Source organism: Tigriopus californicus, chromosome 8, assembly GCF_007210705.1.
Source record: "Tigriopus californicus strain San Diego chromosome 8, Tcal_SD_v2.1, whole genome shotgun sequence".
NCBI classification, from domain to species: domain Eukaryota; kingdom Metazoa; phylum Arthropoda; class Copepoda; order Harpacticoida; family Harpacticidae; genus Tigriopus; species Tigriopus californicus.
The window spans coordinates 12,166,192-12,186,164 of NC_081447.1; the positions used below are offsets into that span (position 1 = coordinate 12,166,192).

The 19,973-nt window shown below is 45.2% G+C and overlaps 3 protein-coding genes across 6 annotated transcripts; 1 reads left to right on the top strand and 2 right to left on the bottom strand.

Annotated features, from left to right (window-relative positions):
* The first annotated feature begins 557 nt into the window (after positions 1-557).
* LOC131885273 (epithelial splicing regulatory protein 1-like) lies at positions 558-15,099 on the top strand. 2 transcript variants are annotated; one of them, XM_059233284.1, is made up of 11 exons: positions 574-1,387; positions 3,995-4,346; positions 4,941-5,030; positions 5,115-5,280; positions 6,838-7,013; positions 10,293-10,387; positions 10,474-10,689; positions 10,760-11,083; positions 11,233-11,482; positions 14,222-14,676; positions 14,757-15,099. In XM_059233284.1, exons 1-11 carry the CDS (start codon positions 1,067-1,069, stop codon positions 15,072-15,074), a joined length of 2,763 nt encoding a protein of 920 aa, XP_059089267.1. In that variant the 5' UTR covers positions 574-1,066; the 3' UTR covers positions 15,075-15,099. The 2 variants fall into 2 exon arrangements, with proteins under 2 accessions (XP_059089266.1, XP_059089267.1); XM_059233283.1 differs by lacking the exons at positions 14,222-14,676; positions 14,757-15,099 and having other exon boundaries at positions 558-1,387; positions 11,233-13,060.
* On the bottom strand, positions 7,435-13,554 carry LOC131885279 (uncharacterized). Of its 2 annotated transcripts, none has more exons than XM_059233296.1 (3): positions 13,219-13,554; positions 8,058-8,162; positions 7,435-7,828 (listed from the first exon to the last, which is right to left on the bottom strand). In XM_059233296.1, the coding sequence occupies exons 1-3, from the start codon at positions 13,321-13,323 to the stop codon at positions 7,613-7,615; spliced, it is 426 nt and encodes a 141-aa protein (XP_059089279.1). In that variant the 5' UTR covers positions 13,324-13,554; the 3' UTR covers positions 7,435-7,612. The 2 variants fall into 2 exon arrangements, 1 of the variants encoding a protein (XP_059089279.1); XR_009373816.1 differs by lacking the exon at positions 13,219-13,554 and adding an exon at positions 8,234-10,165 and having other exon boundaries at positions 7,628-7,828.
* A 357-nt stretch (positions 15,100-15,456) lies between the features above and the next one.
* LOC131885274 (uncharacterized) lies at positions 15,457-18,657 on the bottom strand. Of its 2 annotated transcripts, none has more exons than XM_059233286.1 (2): positions 18,548-18,657; positions 15,457-18,213 (listed from the first exon to the last, which is right to left on the bottom strand). In XM_059233286.1, the coding sequence occupies exons 1-2, from the start codon at positions 18,557-18,559 to the stop codon at positions 15,523-15,525; spliced, it is 2,703 nt and encodes a 900-aa protein (XP_059089269.1). In that variant the 5' UTR covers positions 18,560-18,657; the 3' UTR covers positions 15,457-15,522. The 2 variants fall into 2 exon arrangements, with proteins under 2 accessions (XP_059089269.1, XP_059089268.1); XM_059233285.1 differs by lacking the exon at positions 18,548-18,657 and adding an exon at positions 18,460-18,531.
* Between the last annotated feature and the right edge of the window lie 1,316 nt (positions 18,658-19,973).

Here is a 19,973-nt window from a genome sequence, read left to right on the forward strand (position 1 = left end):
ATCATTTTAACCTACAACCATTGTAACCCTAAAGCAATCTTCTTTTCGTATGAACCTTGGCTAACCACGTTGCTTGAACTGACTTGAACTCGTTATCCGAGAAGAAGACGATTGATTTCTTCTCATCTCTACGTACAGTAAGTACTGACGTACCACCCCACTGCAAAGTCGGCAAACCTGACGACTCCTCATGACTGAGGAAGAGGAAAGAAGGCATCGTTGGTACGTATTAGTGAGGCCTGGGCAACAATGCGTTCGCTCCCTACCTGGAGAGGCACTTCAACAAGCACCCGAACCAGGTCCCAAGCAGGCACCTGAGGGGCCCTTGCCATCATCTTCCACGACACACACGCCATGTCGCGTTCGCAATGTATCTGGCCCCCGGACGGACAGACAGAGAGAGAGAGAGATAGACGCACACACACGCAGACACAGAGTGAGTGAGAGCACCTCAGCACAAAAAAACTACCTGTAGATTTACTGTACCTCCCAGATACTTTGATACCCCTAAGTGGCAGTGGCAGGAGTAGAAGCAGTAGCTGTATCTCGTCGTCCTCGTCGTCTTACAAGCTCCACTGGCTGCACCTTGTGGAGCCCCAATGACTTCACGAAAAGAGCCTCACGAGTCAGTCCCCTCTGTCCCTTGGCTGGAAGGTACGAAGTAGCAAGTGCTCAGGTCTTGGCAATGCTATTAGTGGGTCCGTTCGTCTGCAGGGGCTCTCGCACTCTCTTTCCACCTGCTATTCGGCAACTGTGGGGCTGAATAGGTGGACCTCACTTGCAGGCTGCCTGACTTGATCGGTAGAGGTGGCCGAGCACATGATTATGGACTTTACATAGCATAACTACAGTTCTGAAAGCTGTCGTACCCCAAGAAAAGTCCCACTGTGTTTGACATTCACCAAACCAGTGATAGTTGAGAACCATTTGTGCCGTGGAACAATCCCAGGAATGACCTGAATTTGTTGTTCACAGTCCTGGTTCAGTGGTGCACAATTCCCGTTTCCAATCGAGTGCCAGTCTTACCTAGCCCGGGTTAGATAGATCGAGTGAACACAAATCAAAGATGGGATCGGAAGAGCCTAAATGTGACGAAGAGGCCCCACCTGCGCCAACATTGCCCGCCTCTTCCAAACACGCCCATTCGTCTAGTAATGGCTTGCCAGAAACGGTTCCATGCTCGTCCAGTGAAATGAATCTCGTCACTGTACCCAACTCCACCGAGGAAACGTGTCCCAATTATCATAACAACAATAATAATAATCAATCCAAGTACCTAGTGATATTCTACACCGTGTCTGCCGGTCTCAATGCTGCAGGCTTAGGCAATGATGAAGAAGACCTGGTGTCCATCTACTACCACATCATAGACGTGGAACAGAATAAAGTAAGCCTGGGGTCCCTTCAGGGAATAGCTCCGAACCGATGTAATACCATAGCAAAGCACCGGTGAAGTTCGACTTGAAACTCGTTGAAATCCCTGGCTGGCCAGAGCCAATTCCAATGAATTTGCAAACTCATTCCATTGGGATTGAGATTTGAAGTTGAAACCGGGTCGATAGTTCAGGATGGACAGTCAGCAGCCATGCTGATAACGTGTTAAAGGTTAAAGCGAATGAGAGGCATCTCCTGTCATTTTTACTTAAAAGGCCTACTCCGTTAACGCCCCAGGGACGTGCCAAAGTCACACTGAACTTGCAGAATCGGACAAATTGATATAAGATGACATAGAGCGCAATTGTAGGCTGGAAATGTGGCTCAAGTGTAGCTCATCACTGTCTGTGATGTGAATCGAATATTTCATGAAGCTAGTACAAGCATTGGATGATTTTATGACAATACATATGCACGACTGTAGAGTATTTGAATTCTCTGATGGAATGTCACTTATTTTCTTTAACAAAACAAATAGTGTTCGTAAAGGACACATTGCAAGTTGTCGCATGATCAAATGTCGTGAATCGTCACCAAAATGTCAATCACAATGAGGATAAATCTTGAAAAAACCTTCACTCTCAATTATGATGACTCCATCCGTGACACACGAGCACTTTGTGTTCACTCGTTTGTGTTACTTTTAGTTCCCCCTTTCCATTGCTTTCCTCTATTGTACTGTACAGAAGGTAGAATTCAGATAATCATACGAGTAATAGATCTTCTGTGGTTACCCGCAAAAATGGCAAGGCTGAGAAGGCACTAAGACCTCACAAACATAACAACGCCTGACCTGCGACTCTTCAAATATTTTGATCCATTAAAAGTGAATTAATTACAACTTTGTACAAAACAAGTTTTTATTTGAAGTCTGGCATTTCCGCTCAATAAGTAGGGTTCCAGTGAGAGTCACCTCGATTGAGTTTGAAAGTCTTGGCCTGATTCGCTTTTACTCACTTGCATTTGGAAATGGCTTTAAGCCCCATTCGTAATCTATGATTACGAAGGACAATTGACCTAAAGTGCAAAAATAACCTCGAGGAGAAATGCAAAACGAGAATGGTATGGATCTGGAGCGTATTTTGCTCAATCATCTTTCATGACTTATCCACTTCGGAAATGTTATGCGCCCTTGAACAGATTTAAAGGGGTCTCGGCAATGCCTGAAATGTACTAGATCAAGGAAGACCACGTTGAAGAGGCTCTTCTACGTGTCCATATACGTAAGAACAGTTACCCTTGCCATTGACGTCAGTCAGTTGTTTTGCTTTTCTCTGCCTTAGACATGGATAGACAACATATTGAGTGGATTTGAAAAGAGGGGGAAATCGCCAAGTTTCACTCGAACTCGAACGATTAAGTCCCGAACAGACGGGTTCGACGATGGCCATTTTCTTCCATCAAGAACGCTATTTATTACCTGCACAATGCACATTGTAAACCAGTTCCGAGGACAATCGTGTAATTTTTCATAGCTTCTTCTATGGCAAAGCAAAGCAAAGCCAACGAGAACGCATAGGTCAACATTGAAACGGGTTCTCGTCGTTTCGGATGGCCGTGGAGTGAATGTGCCCAGATAGCCATTTTCTAAGCGAGCAGGTTGATCAAAAAGAATCTGTGTGAGAGAATGCTGGGATGCCAAGTTTGGCGTGAAGAAGAGATTTCCAAGAGGCCACGACGCCACGGTGTCTGCGAAATCTCGCCGACTGAGGTATCCAGGTGCCTCACTAGTCAGCCAGCGCTCCATAGTCCATACCACTACTGACAACTGTACCACTCACTACTACTGGTTCATCTGCTCCTACAGATACTAATATTACTAGTGGAGCCACAGGAGAAGTACCCAGACTCACACACTCACACACACGCACACACCATCACGTATGCTGCACGTATACTACATACATTTTGTGCGATGCATCCAGATTTCCTCGTGTTTCAACAGGCTTCTTTGAGGTCTGGGATTCACCCTGAGACGAGGACGGAACATTCCTCCCTGTGGAGCACCACCCTGTCGGTTGGAGTTTCATATGAACATGCAGGAAATACCATGGCTATTTCTTTTCAATGAATGAGGCTCGGGCTCATTTTGGGAACCTTGAGAACAATTTTAACTGCTAATGTTGGTTTGCAATCTCGACATCAGAATGTGTATGTGTACATGGGAAGCGAGTGTGAAGGCAGGAGGCTATTTTCTTCTCCTTCTTAATTTGGTGGCCAAGCTATTAGCAATAGAGGGAGGAGGAGGAGGAGGAGGTTAGTAATTTGTCTCAGTTAAAAAAAATGCATGATGGCCATCCCGTTTTTCTCATCATCATCTAATAACCAGGTTCCCAAACAAGAGAAAGTTGGGTGCATGCAGAATGACAATTGACCAATGAAGATTCTTGCTTACCATCCAATTGAGTCTCTCAATGGACCCTTAATGACAGAGATGCCTCACAACTCGATCAGATGCCTCATTGGCATGAGATTTGCATTTAGGAGTACGAAGAAGGCCGCATTCATCAAATATTGCACGAACCAAAAACCCAACTCATGTTCACCCTAATGGTTTCAGGTGGTTGACCAATACTTTTACCCTGTGAGGCCACACAACGCAGATCTGAACGAAAATGTCTTGTCTGAAGAGTGTCGGAACGATTACCAGATCTCCGAGGAGTCGATTCAGACGGCCTCGAACCTTTCTCAAGTCCTGGAGGAGTTCCACAAGGTGGCTCAAGAGTCTCTGGGCGGCTCTTTCACATTGGTCACGGATGGGCAGTTCCACATTCGACAAGCTCTTTTCCCCGAGGCCTATCGGAAGGAAATTTCCTTGCAGGAGTATTACCACCACTTCCATGATCTCCGAAAAGAGTTCATCGCCAAATACCCGGACAGCTCAGTGACCAACGTTGACGACATGCTCAAATGTAAGTGCTACAAAGGAGTCCAACCTCTCACCGATCCCCCCAAAAATCCTACACGTTGGCAGTGATTTTATGGAATCTCCTATTGAAAATTCCATTTTGTGCTTAAAAAAAGAAGGATCTTCTTTACTACCTCTCCCTTTGGACGCATGTGAAATTTTTGAGGGTCTTAACAACGGGAAGTTAAAAAAGGGGTTATTGGATAGGGAGAAAAACCATATTTTCCCAATAAGCCATATCAATGATCAGATTAATTCTCTGACTTGAATTAAGTGACTTGGAGCTTCCTTAAAAAAATGTTGAAAAGGATAATGGAACCACGTGTCGTTGTCGCGTAAGGAGATCGCGCTAAGCACTACGACAGATCTTCCTTTTTTCTCATTTGTGCCTGTATCTCTAATTTTTTTGATTCATTGGATTTTGCACCTTCATAGTGTCATGTTCTCATTGGGAGCGTATGCGAGTCTAACATATTGCTTACCGAACGTAAGACAGTTCGAGCAATTTTCTTCTTTAAGGGAAAACTTGAAAAATGAACATTTAGCACTAGAAATGATTTTTCTTGACATAATTTCCCCTTATTTTGCAATTTTTCAGATTTAGGCCTGGAATCAGATTCCTCGCCCAGTTTGGCTCTGAAGGATGTGAATAACATGGTGGCCATAGTGCAAAAACTTATCTGTGATGGTAAGTCCTCCCCGTCTCACTCCCATTCACTATCATTCACTCTCGATTCAAGGCATCAAAGTGTAATTCTTGAAATTGTTTCAGATGTCCATTTCCATGAACCAGAGAGGGTCCTCTTGAAATTGGAACAAGGAATCCGATCTCGCACAGATGCAGTGGACGGGGAATGTTGCGTCCGTGCCCGAGGTTTACCTTGGCAAGCTTCTGACCAAGACATTGCTCGATTCTTTGTTGGTCTCAATTTGGCCAGGTATGACAAAAAGGGATCATTTCCGATTGATTATGGTCACGTTTCGTACTCTTAATTGCAATAATGCCCGAGGTAAATCTCTCCTGGGCTAAATGGGATGAGCATAAAGATTGCATGCAAATTGCACATTTTGGGGGAAATTTTCCCAACACGCTGAAAGCATGTGTTCTTTACGTCGAGACTCATCAATTATTGACGTGTCACAAGGTGCCAAAACTCAAGTGAAATATGACATTGATACTCAAACATTGCGATAGAACACGTTTATCAACAAGTGGATGACGATACGTTGAAAATATTAGGCCTCTAAGGAATCATTTCTATTTAATGATAATGACGTAAGCCTTTATATAAAGCAGCAGGGTTGGCAAAAGACGAAGCTTGCCCCTAATCTTACCTTGGCCTTGTGGATCAAGTAGCTTTGCCTCTACCTAAGTTTCAATTGAAACCGTGAAAAAGTAATGCACATGCCTAACTGACTTTGGGAAGGATGTTCTTGGCCCAATAAAGACTTGCAACTTTTTTTGAGACTCATTGAATTTCGCAACAACTCTCTTTCGAACCCAATTTGTCAATTGGTTGTCTAGACACTATCTCAATACTCGGTTGAAAATAATCAGCGTAATGCAATCGAAGACAAGTCGCTTTTCGCCCTTTTTCACATTTAGTCTTGATTCATGTACTAAATCAATCAGAATGATGACACGTTTAGTGACTTCAGGGTGCCGCAATTCAAACGTGAATCCGTTTGAAAGTTGATCCTTAGAAACTCGTGATGATTGTAGTACATGGTGGCGCAGAAACAAACATGGCACCACGTTTTGCATTCCATAATTATTGATTTAAAGCTCTCATCAACTCAAGACCATTTGTCCGGATTAATGGAAACACATACTTGTACTCTATGAATCAAGGGTCATTTCACAAAGAAGTTTGTTTCCGGCTTAAGCTTAACAAAAGAGACGAGACTGTGTGATCCAAGCCAACATATAGTGTTCACGATAAAACTCCATTTCTCAAATATTCTTGGTCCCTGCTAGATCTTTTGAAGTCAACTCTTCTTTTCAGTCGCACCTTATGAGCGATAAGTTATGTGCCATTGTTACGCTCCATTTAAAGCACCCTGTCAAAAAGTTAGAATTGACGCATGTTGAAGTTTGCCTTTGCCTACTGTTGCGTGCAAAAATGCAACTCAAATAGTTAAAACAGTTGCCAATTTAGAGGCATGTTTCACGAATTGATTGCTTGATTGCTTCATTCTAATCATCGCCAAAATCTTGATATAAATAAATGAGCATCAACTTCATATTAATCGCATACTCGCCTGCTTCCCAGATTTTCCAACTCTAATTCAGTGGTGGACCAGATGCAACTTCAATAAAAAGATAAATAATGTCGTCAATATACACAAAGAAAATTGCAGCCCCTGTAACTGCTTCAAAGTTCTCCAACATGAAATGGTATGCGCAGGGCAACTCTAGATATGTGTATCCTCGAATCCCCGAAACATGCAATACAACACAATTTACTTAGAACTATTCCTCTCTTGGTTTCCAGAGGTGGCGTGGCCCTTTGTCTGAGCTCCCAAGGGCGCCGCAATGGCGAGGCCTTGGTATTATTCGAGAGTCCGGCTCATCGCGATATGGCGCTCAAACGGCATAAGCATCACATTGGCAACCGGTACATCGAGGTCTACAAGGCTAGTGGCGAGGATTTCATCAATGTGGCAGGCGGTGAGACAGACCAAACAGAATACAAACCAACAACATACGTACAATGAACCTGATCTTGGTGCACAGCTAGTTCTTTTCATACGACCAAAGGGAATAAATCACCCCCCCCCNAACCAGAGGTAGAAAAGGATAATTGACCAAGACGAAGATTTTTCAATTCCAATCTCATTGTCTCTGAAAATTGCACCACACCAGAAGCTAAATTGCTGGCGGTTGAAATTGAGACAAACGCTCGGTTCCTGGCAAAAAAATGTCACTTATTGTAGTTCAACACTCCTTGGCCAAAATCTAAACTGAAGGCGATTGCTCTAAAAAACACAAAAGCATTAGATTGTCTCGGTAAGGCTCACTGTCATTTTCTTAAATGAAACGAAAAGCTATTCCCATTAGTATGCACAACTTTGACTTGAGACAGGACGGAAAATTTTGCCTTACCTTACAACAAGTTCGACCGCAATTCTAACCACACGACGAATTTTAGAAATCCCACTTGAAGCGATCAGGCTTGTTTTTTTTCAGGTTTCAATTGGTCGCTCGCATATGGACCTCGGCCATAATTCATTTTTCGCCCTCTAAAAGTGTGATCTTGGAAGTAGTTGTCAATAGATGTAGTCTAGGGTTAAAGTTTGATTTTTCTTGCTTTTGAGACATGATGCTTCTACACACAATTCATGTAAAATCAACGAGCGTTTTTGCATAAAGAGGAGAATCAAATTAATTTTTATCAAGTCATGACCGGAAGTTTGTTGGAGAATTGTAATTCGTTGGTGCCATGTTGTCTTCAAGTTTCTTCTTTCGCACAAATCTTGAACAGCCTGAAATTGATCGTCTCTCAAAATAGAATCCCAATCGAATTTTTCCTCGTGTTTTTCTCCAAGCAATGAAACTCGATAGGTTTGGCTGGTACTTGATACCTTCTCTTCGACAGAAAAGTCCGGCCTCCCCTTCGATCGTTTGGCTGGCCCTTTGTTAGCCGCAAATCAAGTAGCAAAATTGCGGTTTGCCGTCAACCTGCCTCGGCCATTCATCCAAATACTTACTTACCTGTCTGGTATGATCCACATGATACTGTACATAGGACAAATGGTATTGCTTCACAGAATCTTGATTGTTTACGGCATGCTCCACCAAGGCCAGGACTTCGATATTCTGTGGATAGGAAACCAATGCATGATTTGAAATTTTGCCTCTGCGGTCGAACTTTGGGTCGAGCGAATTACAGTGGAATGAGACTTCTGTTCAACCAAGCCATGGTTTGAACTCGTCAAAATGCTTGACCTGAACTTTTATCAGACCAGTAATCGTGGAACAACGATTTGTATTCAACTGACTTGGGGAGATTCTCGGAAGTGATTGGAGCGCGTCGTTGAACGAGATCCTCGCATTGGAAGTTTGTTTGCATTCGCTCGATCGACGGATAATGTATCCTTGAGATTTGCCCATTGGTGTTTTCTGAGCTCTCAGGGCAGATCACGAGAGCGAGGTTAGAGGTCTATTTTTGAAGCGGGAAACCACATGGATCTTCTTGAAATTGTCCACAAGAGTGGCGAGGAGACAGAGCGACAGAGATCATGGATAAGAGGAGCAATGTTTTTCGACTTTAATCGTCTCTCGGGATCCAGTTCTCAGACGAATAAACTAACACTACATTTGCTCGCAACATTGCACGTTCCCTTCTTTTTCACCAGAGAAGCTCTCTCCTATGAGGATTGAGGAGTTTTGGAGAACATAAGACCCTAGATGGCGGCGTTCAATGCATTTCCTGAATCACCTCAAACACATGCAAAAAAAAAATTACAAACCGTATTCTCTGCGTCAGCAATTAGTGGTTCTGTTGATTTTGCCCATTCTAATGCTACCTAATGACGAAAATGTGTTTTTCTTAATGTTTTTTGGGCCTAACTTTTGGCCAAATTTTGTGGCTTTAAAACCTCGCCAGATCATTGCAAGGCATTAATCAGCTCGAAATCAAATGATGAATAGCGTCCCATGTTCAAAGTAACATGGTGGAAGCAGTTTCAGATCTACTTATGCTCTATTTTTGCCCTCGTTTGTTCTTGTCAGGGTGCCACCATCTATTGGTGAGATGTGAAGAATACGATTTACGTTCAAACTCCCTGCTAGTGGCATTTTTATTCCGATGAAAACACTGTTAACACACGATAACCTTTTGAAGGAGCAATTATCAGAATATACAAGTAGTCACTCGTATTTTATGGCTGAACTGTGCCGTTTCATTACCCGAGGAAGACGGACTCAAGGAGGGAAACATGTTCACGCCGAGGAGCGATTGTATCGGCAAGTCTGTCGTCTTGCTCCACATGCATGTCGTTGTGCGTGGTGCAGTAGTAGTCCTGGCAGTGGTCGAGATTCGAGAATGTCTTGCCATTGCTCTTCTGGATTCTCGTTGAGTGGTGAATTGTGTGTTGACTTAAAATGACAAGTTTGACTTCTGTATCGCGTCCATTTCCCTCCCTTTGATATCAAAGTTTTTTGATGGAGGCCAACTGCAACAAGTGTGCGCGAGAGAATTCTCACAAATACAGATAGTATGAATAGGTGATATGCTTAGGCATTCAAACCCGATCAAACAAGCCATCATTGCTCTTAAAGACCAATCTATCTTATATTGGCGTGCATAGTTGTGCGGACGAAATCAGAGAGATCGATTTCGAAACTCGATCAAAGAGATCGCTAATCAATTTGCGGTCTTCACGTCGGCGGACAATGTGTTTTTATTAGTCTTCCCAAAACTGATCCTGAACCAAACTTGTCTTCATCAGTGCTGAATTTGAACTGGACCCAGAAGGCAGTTCTGACTGAAGTGCTCGAGTGTGACACATGTGTGAAAACGACTTTTCAAAATGTTGTTTGCTTTCACAGTCATGTTGGTCGCTTTATAAGTTTGCACTTGTGAGCCTGAGTTTGGATTCAGCATGTAGTTCTAAAACATTCGCTCTGAAAAAACCAAATGGACAAAGTGCGTTTTCCCACTTCCCATGTTACTTAGCAGCTCCAATGAAGGAGATAAGAGGTCACATTATCTCTGAAGAAAGTGCTCAAAAAATCGATGTCTTATCAGTTCGATCCCTCGCTGATCTTGGCTGATGTTAGTGGAACTGGCCAGAGTGACTTAAACCCAGTTGACAAAATTTTCCACCATGAACAACCTTTACCTCTTCCCACCCATGTTTCCAATCCCGCCCATTACTTACACTTCAGCCCCCGGCGGGCTTCAGGTCGGAAAGTTTCCTAATCCAAGAAATGTCTCTCATATAGGCAACAATAAAGAGGCTCAAAGCTTTTTATCCCGTGGAGGTCAAGTGATTATCCGCATGCGAGGTCTCCCCTACGATTGCACCGCCAAACAAGTGGTAAGAGCCTGAAACTCAATCAATCTCTTTAAAACATGTCAGTGAACATTGCCTCAATGCCATCCTTGTCGGCTCTATATTTTCAGACCGAGTTCTTTGAAAGTGGAGAGAGTGGTTGTGATGTTCTGGACAAGGAAGATGGCGTTCTATTCGTTCGGAAACCCGATGGCCGAGCCACCGGCGACGCTTTCGTTCTGTTCACTGAAGAGAAAGATGCAGAGAAGGCCTTGCAGAAGCACAAAGAAATTATTGGATCAAGATACATTGAGCTTTTCAGATCGACCACAGCCGAAGTTACTCAGGTAAGTGACGGTTGAAAACCCAGCAATGCAATGTGGCGCCAGAAATCAATCAATGATTTTATGGTTGCAGATTCTCAACCGCACCGTGGAGCAGAACTCGAATCCCAGACATGGACATCATAACAATAACAACAACCATGCAGCAGTTGCCGCAGCGGCAGCCGCCGCCGCCGCCCTGGCTGCTACCAATGTTTCTTCTCACTTGCCACTTATACCGTCCATGAGTAATCCGGCAGTCCTGCCGCAACAAATGGTTACGGCCGGAACGCGAAAGGATTGCATCCGTCTCAGAGGTCTTCCCTATGAGGCTGGGGTGGAAAACATCTTGGAGTTCCTCGGAGAACACGGCAAAAACATTGTCAATCAAGGGATCCACATGGTGTACAACGCTCAGGTAAGGCGACAGGTTTTGGGAGGTGTGTGGCTTTCGTCTTGTTCATTGGCTTTGTGAAGGAAAGAAGAGGTATTACATACCACTGAACGTACAGTATGCAGCTTGGTTCTGGTGGGTTCCATGTCCCTACTCTCGTCTTTCTTCCCTAGGGACAACCCTCTGGCGAGGCCTTCATCGAGATGACTACTGAACATGCCGCCTTCCAAGCTGCCACCCATAGACACCACCGCAATATGACGTTCGGCAAGAAGCAACGCTATATTGAAGTCTTCCAATGCTCAGGCGAGGACATGAATTATGTGCTCACGGGCAACAGCCTCCCAGGAGTTACGTCCTCCAGTCAGATTACACCCTCAAAAAATCCCTACATCTCGACCACCGCGGGGATGCTTCCACCTGGTATGTTGTCAATGTCTTCTGTGGCCGCTGGGGGCGCAGGGAGCGCCTCAGTGGTTCCAGTCTCTGTGGCTTCCATGGCGGGTTTTGAGCAATTGGGACAGGCATCACCAGCCCAGGCAAATTCAGTTGCCTCTAATTCTCTTCTTTTGAACTCACCTAATTTAGCTGGGAGTCTCGGGCAAGGCACCTCACAATTTGCACAATATCAACCAAATCATAATAGCTTGAGACATCTAACCATTCCCACATCCACCCCCGGTGGGATCCCCTCGATTCCTGTGTCTTCTGCGCCAAGTAATTTTCATCTAGCTTACCAAAGCCATTTGTCCCAAATGGCCGGACAACAGGGTTTAGCTCAAGGCCTTCTGCCACATCCCAACTTTGGAGGACTGATGTTCCATCCAAGTCTTCTCAGGTTCCCCAACATGATGCCTTCCCAGCAGGGTCTTTTGTCCACCCCTGTTGGCTCATTTGGAGGCTATCCCTCGGCCGGGGGTCTATTACAAAATCCCATGCTCGCAGCCCAACAGCAGCAGCAGCAGCAGCAACGTCTATTGCTGCAGCAACAGCAGCAAGCTGCGGCCATCATGGCAGCTCAACGTCAACCAGTTCCACCCCAATTCAATGCAGCACAATATGCCGCCTTTTTGCCGCAAGCAACTGGAAATGTCGGACACGCCATGTTAGGAGGGAAACGGGGCTTAGAACAGGCCTTTGCGCAAGGCTTAGGGGCTGCTGCTCTTGGGGGGCCAAATGCCAAACGACCCTCGACTTACTCCCCCCATGCCACAATCTCCGCCAACCCAACAACTTATAACCCCAAAGGGTCCAATTAGACTCTTTCGCCTTTCTTTGCTTTTTTTCTTTAGAAATCGTCTTGCCTTTTAGAATCTCCATTTATCATTAGACTTGGCCCTACATTTCAGGATGTGCCTTGTCCGAGTCCAATCCAGATTTGTTGTGTACAATTTTTTTTTATCAACTACTAACCACTTTTTCATGGCCTAGCCTGGAATTCAGGGACCAACTTCGAACCCAATGGCAAACTCTCTCTCTCTCTCTCTCTCTCTCTCTCTCTTTCTCTGACTATTTTCCTTTCCCTTGCATACAAATATGTTTTCCATGTGTTTCTTCATGAGATGGAACCGGGGTCCTTGGTTACTACTTTAATCGTCTAATTTTGACCTTTGGTGGCAAGGATGACAATTGGAGGTTCTTGGCTCCTCGACTGCCGCCACCATTTGCGTACAGTACAATCAGCTCATGTACAGAGGTTCGAGGCTTCGGGCTTAAGTTCGGTTATGTTTGAGGGTTGTTGCTTTTCAGGTTGTTCTTTTAAACAGTGACCAGGGATCCTGGTAAAGTCTTCCCAAGCAAAATGTACATTTCTCCAATCTGACCCCAAATTCTGGCTCAAACCTCCACAATTTAAGAACTGTGTTGTGAAACCTTTCTCCCTTTTCACATTCCAAAGCATCGTCCTCACATGAACAATCCTACTAACCCGATGGTTGTAGCTTACCATTTGTGTTGCTCTATAAATCGTTGATTTAAAATACATATATACACACACCAGTACCACCGAACGACTTACCTAATGCAACCTTCCTACTCGTGTTCCTTTTCACCCTTGGATGTGGTTATGTTGTTGAAAGGGAGGTTCCAGCGTTTTAATAGTTATCATGGCACACCTGGCTTCTCACAATCCAAGGCATAGTTGTTAATTGGGGGCGTACCTGGCATGTGACATCTGTGACATAGGAACACCTGTATATCCTTGGTCCATAATCCGGATCGGTGGTAAAAGTGGTCTGCGGGGGCGAATCAGGGCGGATTTTCATCTTCTCTTTTCATCGAATGGCTTTCAAAGTTTGTGAACGTCTTTGTTCTGAGCCCAAATGATAACGAGGCCTCTTGGTGGTTGGTGGTGACAATGAATGGTGAACTGGCGAGTCTCTTCCGCCGATGCGGCGTGTCTAACAAGGTTATCCGGTTCATGAGGAACGTGTTGCTGTTCTTGTTGCTGTTATTATCCTTCTCTCACTATTACTGCTGACCTTCGTGAGGTGGATTGATTATGATTGGTGGGTGGGTATTGACACTTCTTCAAAAAACGCCGGCAAAGACAGCGTCGTCAACGACAGCAGCAACGACAAGAGCAGCAGCCGAGACAACAACAACAACAACAACAACAATGTGTATGTGATTGTCCACCCACTGGGGTGTGTCTGGTTTGGAATTCGGCTTGCTTATCCTACTAGATTACTACTCGAACTACTACTACTACTACTCGGCTTTTGTAACTTGCATCCTCAAAGTATGTAGAATCCCCTCCTCCTACTTCTACCATTTGGGATAAGGTATGATGAATAAGTCTTGTAATAATGATTTGAATGGAGAAAGGCTCGTGTATTGTGCAACGTGCATTTGTGGTTGGAGACGTGAACGGGCACACATTACTAACGAAAGTGGTCACAATGGTTTCGAATGTTGGGACATCAATCTTTCTTGCACTTTTTCATTTTTTATCTTGCAAACTTAAACAAATAAAAAATAAGAAACTTCATGATAACAGATTGTCTGTTGAAAAGAAATCCACAACCCCGTAACTTCAAACTAAACACTGTTTGTCCAAGATTTTTGAAATGAGTCTTCCCCTTCCCAGAGTTTGATTCTGGATAATTATTTCATGCTGTTGGACCCCTTAACGATGAATTTCTTGCCTTCATGATCTTTTAGGAAGCCTTTCCTCGATATTTCCCAACGCACCACCATCACTGAATGGCTCTGCCGGTCAACACCATGGTACCAACGGGGCTACCAACAATCACTTGCCCGGGGTGTCTGTAGGGGTTAGTATGCCCCATTCAGTATCACCCGGCTCAACTTATCACTTTAACGGTGGTATGGTCGCCCTGAACCCGATGAACCCTAGTCCTCTGACCTCGCATCCTCCTCCTCCCCCACCGCCTTCGTCCCACCATGCCCATCATAGGGCAAACCCGTATGCCTACCCACCCCAGTTTATCTATTGGCCTTATCCCTCTCCACCCATAAGTCCTGCCTCGTACTATAACGGGATTCCAAATGCAATGCTGCCCAATGGCATACCGAATGTGTCTCACCCACCCTCGACGCCCAATGGAAGCATATCCAGCATGTCCAGTCCACCTATTCCAGGCACACCCACTTTGGTAAAGATGACCGCTGACACAGAACGAGCTCATTCCGACCAACGGTCACATTACGAGATTTTTGGTTTGTCCCCTTGTAGCTGACTGTAGATGTTGTGCCACCGAACCCACCCCAAAGGGGTATGGAGACCCGGATGACCATGCCACATATGCTTCATGAAGCATACCCGCCCCTCCTGTATACTACCAATGGAAAGCTGTTGTCAGAATCTCATCCACCTCCTCAATGTGATTTAACCACACCTCCCCCAACGACCGGGTTGACTCCACCCCATCCGGTGGTTGTCCCGCCACTTCCCCCACCAGCCACGTGCAACGGTGGTGCCGCTGCCGACAACAGTTGCAATCTCGAGTCCATGAAGCAACCGTCGACGGAAAGCTATCACCAAACCACTTAAGATTCAGCTCATGAATATTAGGACGTTACATATTTATTGATCATGCCACACCCAACCCACAGAACATAATCTCGCTTACGAACGGTCCTATTTATCGCCAAACAAGCCAATCTTTTCAATTCGTGTGTTGTCAATCTTTGCTTTAAAAGCTCATTAGAAAACTAGATCATACGTATGACCTTGTCACAAATTCGTCATTGAAGGACGCATACATAGCTAGTCAGCTCTGTTGCTCTGTTAGTGGCTAGCTGCTGGACAGACGTCTTCAATGACATCTCTCTGCCAAATATTAATTTGAACTTGGCAACATGATCAGGCACTCAAAATTGGTAATTGTGATAAACACATCTTGAGCGTCGACTATCGGCTACATTTTGACACATTGTTACAACTTGAATGGAGTGTGTATTCTGGTAATTTTTAAATAGAAGTAATAAAAAAGATCGCCCTAAACAGTCTTCTTTTTACGTATGCTCACACCAATCCGTTTAAGAAATGATTTGGCCCACACCGGATTTAAGTTCACTTTTCCCCCATTCTCGATGAGCATTGAGGGATCATTTTGCTGCAGCACTTGCTTGGCCGTGGCAATGGCCAAGAACGTGGACATCTTCTCACCCGAGGCAATGAGGTCGTGAATGCACTTGCGAACGATTTCATCATATTTCCCGAGTCTCATGGGACGACCCCGAGGTCCAAAGTTCAATTCGGCCGCTTCGCCCTTTTGACTCTGTAACAAATACCGGTCTCGAAGACCCCGCACCGTGGATTCGGGCAAATCCAAGCCGTGCTTGCGATGGAAATACTCGATCGTTTTTTGATTGCCGTGTTCCACGGCATATTTCCCAATGGATGCACGGACTTGAGGGTCGTAAGAAGTGTACTGACCTCGCTTGCCCGTGCTATCGGGGACGCTATTTTTTTTCACAGTGCTGGAGCGCGTTTGGATCTTAGCACGCTTCCGATATTTTCGCTTTAGCGGTTTCTTTGCCTCCACATTTTCGTCTTGAACAACCTGAACGGATGGGTCCAGGACCACTTGGGCGGGATTGGCGGATATTCCCGATACGTCATAATTCGAGGGCATCGCTTTGCCATTCGACACCGTGGCACTTGTGGTGGTCAGTTGTAATGGGATGGAATTGGGATCGGCAATGTAAGACAATTGACTTTGCTCGCTGAGGACGACCGCGGTGGTCTTGGCCAGATGCGTGGATTGAGATTGAGACTGTATTCCCCCGTAGACGTTGGAGCTTTGACTGGTCTGTAACACTTGCATTTGAGACATGGCTGGATTGGAAAAGTCGGCGGGATTCGTGGTCGCCACCACCAACGGGTACTGAACGTATTGGGTTGTCCCGTCTGAGCCCACGACTTGGGTGGCTTGAATGACATTGGCGGGCATTTGGACAGCTATCACGTGCTGTTGTTGTTGCTGTTGATGTTGCTGTTGTTGTTGCTGTTGCTGTTGCTGCTGCTGCTGCTGCTGCTGCTGTTGTTGTTGGTCTTGATGGTGATAGTGTTGACTGGTGGAGACTTGAGCTTGATTCATGGCCGCATTGTCTATTACGTATTGAGTTTGACTGGTCTTGGACACCCAAGCCTTCTTGAGTTTTCTGACTGTAGCTTCTCGAAGTGGAAATTGGAGCTTGGCGGAGAAGTATTCCACGGCACGGACAGTGTCATGCTGAAATGCATATTGACCGATCTCGTCCCGCAGTTCCCCGGTCAAGAGTCTCTTGGGACGGCTTATCCTCGCAGTTTGATCGTCGTGTTCCTCGTCGTCCTCGTCTTCCTCATCGTCGTCGTCGTCATCGATATCCAACTCGAGATTCGGGTATTTCCGAAGAAATACCCGTTTAAATTGACGCATGAGTGATCGATTCAGGTTCAATTCGGGCCGCGATTGATTGTATTCGTTGAGACATCGATCAAAACCGTACTGATACACGAATCGACCGATTTGTTCGCGCAGCTCGGGCGTAAAAGTCTCAAGGGCTTTAATGTAGTTTCTCACACTGGAGGCGTGAATGGCGAACTCGAAACGGGCCGAATACTCCTGACAAGCACTCTCCACCCCGTGATCCAAGGCATATTGGGCAATCTCGTCCCTCATCTCCAAGTCAAACTTGGTGTACTTGCCTCGTTTCTTTCGCTCGGTTTTGGTGGCCGCCAGTAAAGCTTTCACAGCTCTCATCGTGTTCTCGGCCACTTGATTGACCTCAGACGAGTCAGATTGGATACTTCTTGTGGCCGATCGGGTGACAAGGGCCGTCTTACTTAGTTGTGCGATCCGAGCCGATGGGTCAATACGTCGGGTGTGGAACCCTTTCCGTCTGCGGCAACGGAAAGTGCGCTTCGAGGCATCAAAATCCTCGTCCTCTTCTTCATCGTGATCTTCCCCTTCAGAACCGGAGTCTCTTTTGGCCAGTTTCTGCGGATATTTGAGCGGCTTCTCTGGACCTTTCTCGCCCTGAGCCTTTCCCCGTTCTCGGGCCGCGTCCAGGTGGTGTTTCTGGTGAATCTGAAAGCTGATCCGGGAGGTGAACACCTCCTCACAATGACGGCATCGCAAATTGGGGTTCTTAATCATGCGTCGACGGTTCTCAGTCAACACGGCCTCTTGCTTGGCTTTCACATCCAAGTTGATCGGATCATGTTGGAACACAATGGAGAAGGGCGATATCTCGTCACTATCGACCGGAGCGATCCGCTTTCGAAAAAGCCAGGATTGGAGCAGAAGGTGCCAATTGGCTTGAAAGTCTTGCGTGAATTGGCTCAGCTCCTCCCACAGTTCCAACGAGGTCTGGGATTCCGTGTCGTGTGTGATGAAATCGGCGGGCAAACCCAAATCGGACCAACCGCACGTGTCAATCTTGATCTGCAATTGATTGAGCAAGAGCTGCAGATCGAAGTCTTGATTGGAATGGTTGATGATGGAACAGGGAGTGAAGCCGAACAGGCAGAAATGCTTCAAGAGGAACTCTGCAAATTCGGCCAACACATCCGAAGGATTCGCAGTCTGGATGGAATCGGCCAAGGTCCAGTGGGAAAACGGGTCAAACAAGGTGATGACGATGCGATATTCGACCACGGTATCATGCATTACGGCAAATGGCCCAAAGTATCCGCATTCCACCTGAAAAGAGGCCATTCATTATGATTTTTAGCTTATTATTGTCTGATGGGTGGCAAAAATGGTTATGAGTAAAAAAAATCAGCCTCCAGCTCTTTTTTGGAGACACTTTAAGATCAAGTATAGAGAAGAATTGAAACTCTTAGAATTTATTTTTATGATCATAGTGATAAATTTTCGTAGCTATTTGGAGAATGTTCGAGTCCATCAGGGTTTGGCCATCTGAGGTCGGGTGTAAAACGCAGTTACATGGCAATATTTTTTGGGATCTCTGACAATCTTTCTCAAAGAAGGCTGAAAGGTCATCTTTCAGACGAGATTCACACGGGTAACCAACCGATTTGAGCATTTAGAGCAGTTTATTGAGGGACTAGCGAGTCATGAGTAGGCTCCGACAAAATCAGTTGTTTCAACGTCGAGTAGAATTTCCAGAAGTTTGACAGCTCGCACGTGCAAAAGAATTGAAGCGAGCAATCGGGAAGAAAACCGGTTAAGTAAAACCATCTCCAATTTCTGCTCGACATACGAACAACATTTTTTGTACGAGTCTTGGACAAGGTAGATCATGGCCCTTTAGTTCACAGGTGTCCTAAGGTTGGACCATTTTTTGACCAAAATTCCTGATCAACCCTGTACATATATTCAAGGGCTAACCAGATTGGCCAACTCTAATGGTCGATCACATATCACATGAATACAAAGTTAAGTCAAATTAGAGAGTGCATCCAGGGTCCCTAAGTCAAATAAATCAAATAAAACTGCAGGGAATTCCCTTCCCAGTAACGGTAATAAGGGAGTCCAAAAGAGAAACAAAAATACAGATTATTTCACTTCGATCATGCTTGATTTCAGGAGGTCAGATGGAAACAAATGAAACAATGACGCTTAAACACAATATATTACGGTCATCCTATAGCATGCTAAGGGCAGAGGCTATACTTTTCCAACTATTGGGCTTAACCCAAGACCTCTTCGGGGCACTACTGACTTGTCCGGGTCCCGTCTAGAAATGTTGTTAGCTAGCCTCAGGTTTGCTATTTTGTAAGATGTTGTAAGATGCAGTATCGCCATATTATGACATGACTACAACCAAGTTTTTATATATGGCATGACTTACCCGATCGTTCTTTACATTGTGCCAATTCATGTAAAACTTCCTTCACGTGTGAAATAAGTGTTCGTCATTTATCTATTGAGACTATGGCAAGTTTTGAGGATATCATCAGGGATACTAGGGATGAGGAGGCTGCAAGGATCTTCTTGAAGGACCATCTCTGCCTACGTAGAGTGCCTTTTCAGTGTAGGGTTTGCAATGGTAACATGACATTGGTGAAACGGGGTGATTCTGACCAGAAGCGTTGGAGATGTCCGACCCATAAGGCTATTACTATGTCAGAACGGGAGGGCTCCTACTGGACCAACAGCCGTTTATCCTTGGCTACTCTAGTACGCCTTGTCTGGCTGTGGGCCCACAAGACTCCAATTCACTCTGCTGTAACCATGCTAAAGGTCAGTGAAGGGTTAGTTTGGGAAATAAGATTTCCATTGTGAGCTTATGTACCTCCTCTTAAGGTTTCAGAGAGAGTTATAATTCAGTGGTTCCAGTACTTTCGGGATGTCTGCGCTAACCACTTGACCAATAATCCCTACCAAATTGGAGGACCAGGAGTGATTGTGCAAATTGACGAATCCTTGATGGCAAAGCGAAAGAACAATGTTGGCCATGTGGTGGAGCAGAGATGGGTATTTGGGGGTTACTGCCC

Excerpts from the sequence above, each read along its gene's own strand:
- LOC131885279 (XM_059233296.1), bottom strand. The coding sequence starts at position 13,323 with ATGAAAATCCGCCCTGATTCGCCCCCGCAGACCACTTTTACCACCGAT. Across the intron at positions 8,163-13,218 it reads TCACAGATGTCACATGCCAG|AATATCGAAGTCCTGGCCTT; the intron begins GTACGCCCCCAA and ends TCCTATCCACAG. Across the intron at positions 7,829-8,057 it reads ATGTGGATCATACCAGACAG|GCTGTTCAAGATTTGTGCGA; the intron begins GTAAGTAAGTAT and ends GATCAATTTCAG.
- LOC131885274 (XM_059233285.1), bottom strand. The coding sequence starts at position 18,516 with ATGACCTTTCAGCCTTCTTTGAGAAAGATTGTCAGAGATCCCAAAAAA. Across the intron at positions 18,214-18,459 it reads ATCCCAAAAAATATTGCCAT|GTGGAATGCGGATACTTTGG; the intron begins GTAACTGCGTTT and ends GCCTCTTTTCAG.
- LOC131885273 (XM_059233283.1), top strand. The coding sequence starts at position 1,067 with ATGGGATCGGAAGAGCCTAAATGTGACGAAGAGGCCCCACCTGCGCCA. Across the intron at positions 5,031-5,114 it reads GCAAAAACTTATCTGTGATG|ATGTCCATTTCCATGAACCA; the intron begins GTAAGTCCTCCC and ends AAATTGTTTCAG. Across the intron at positions 11,084-11,232 it reads ACATGGTGTACAACGCTCAG|GGACAACCCTCTGGCGAGGC; the intron begins GTAAGGCGACAG and ends TTTCTTCCCTAG.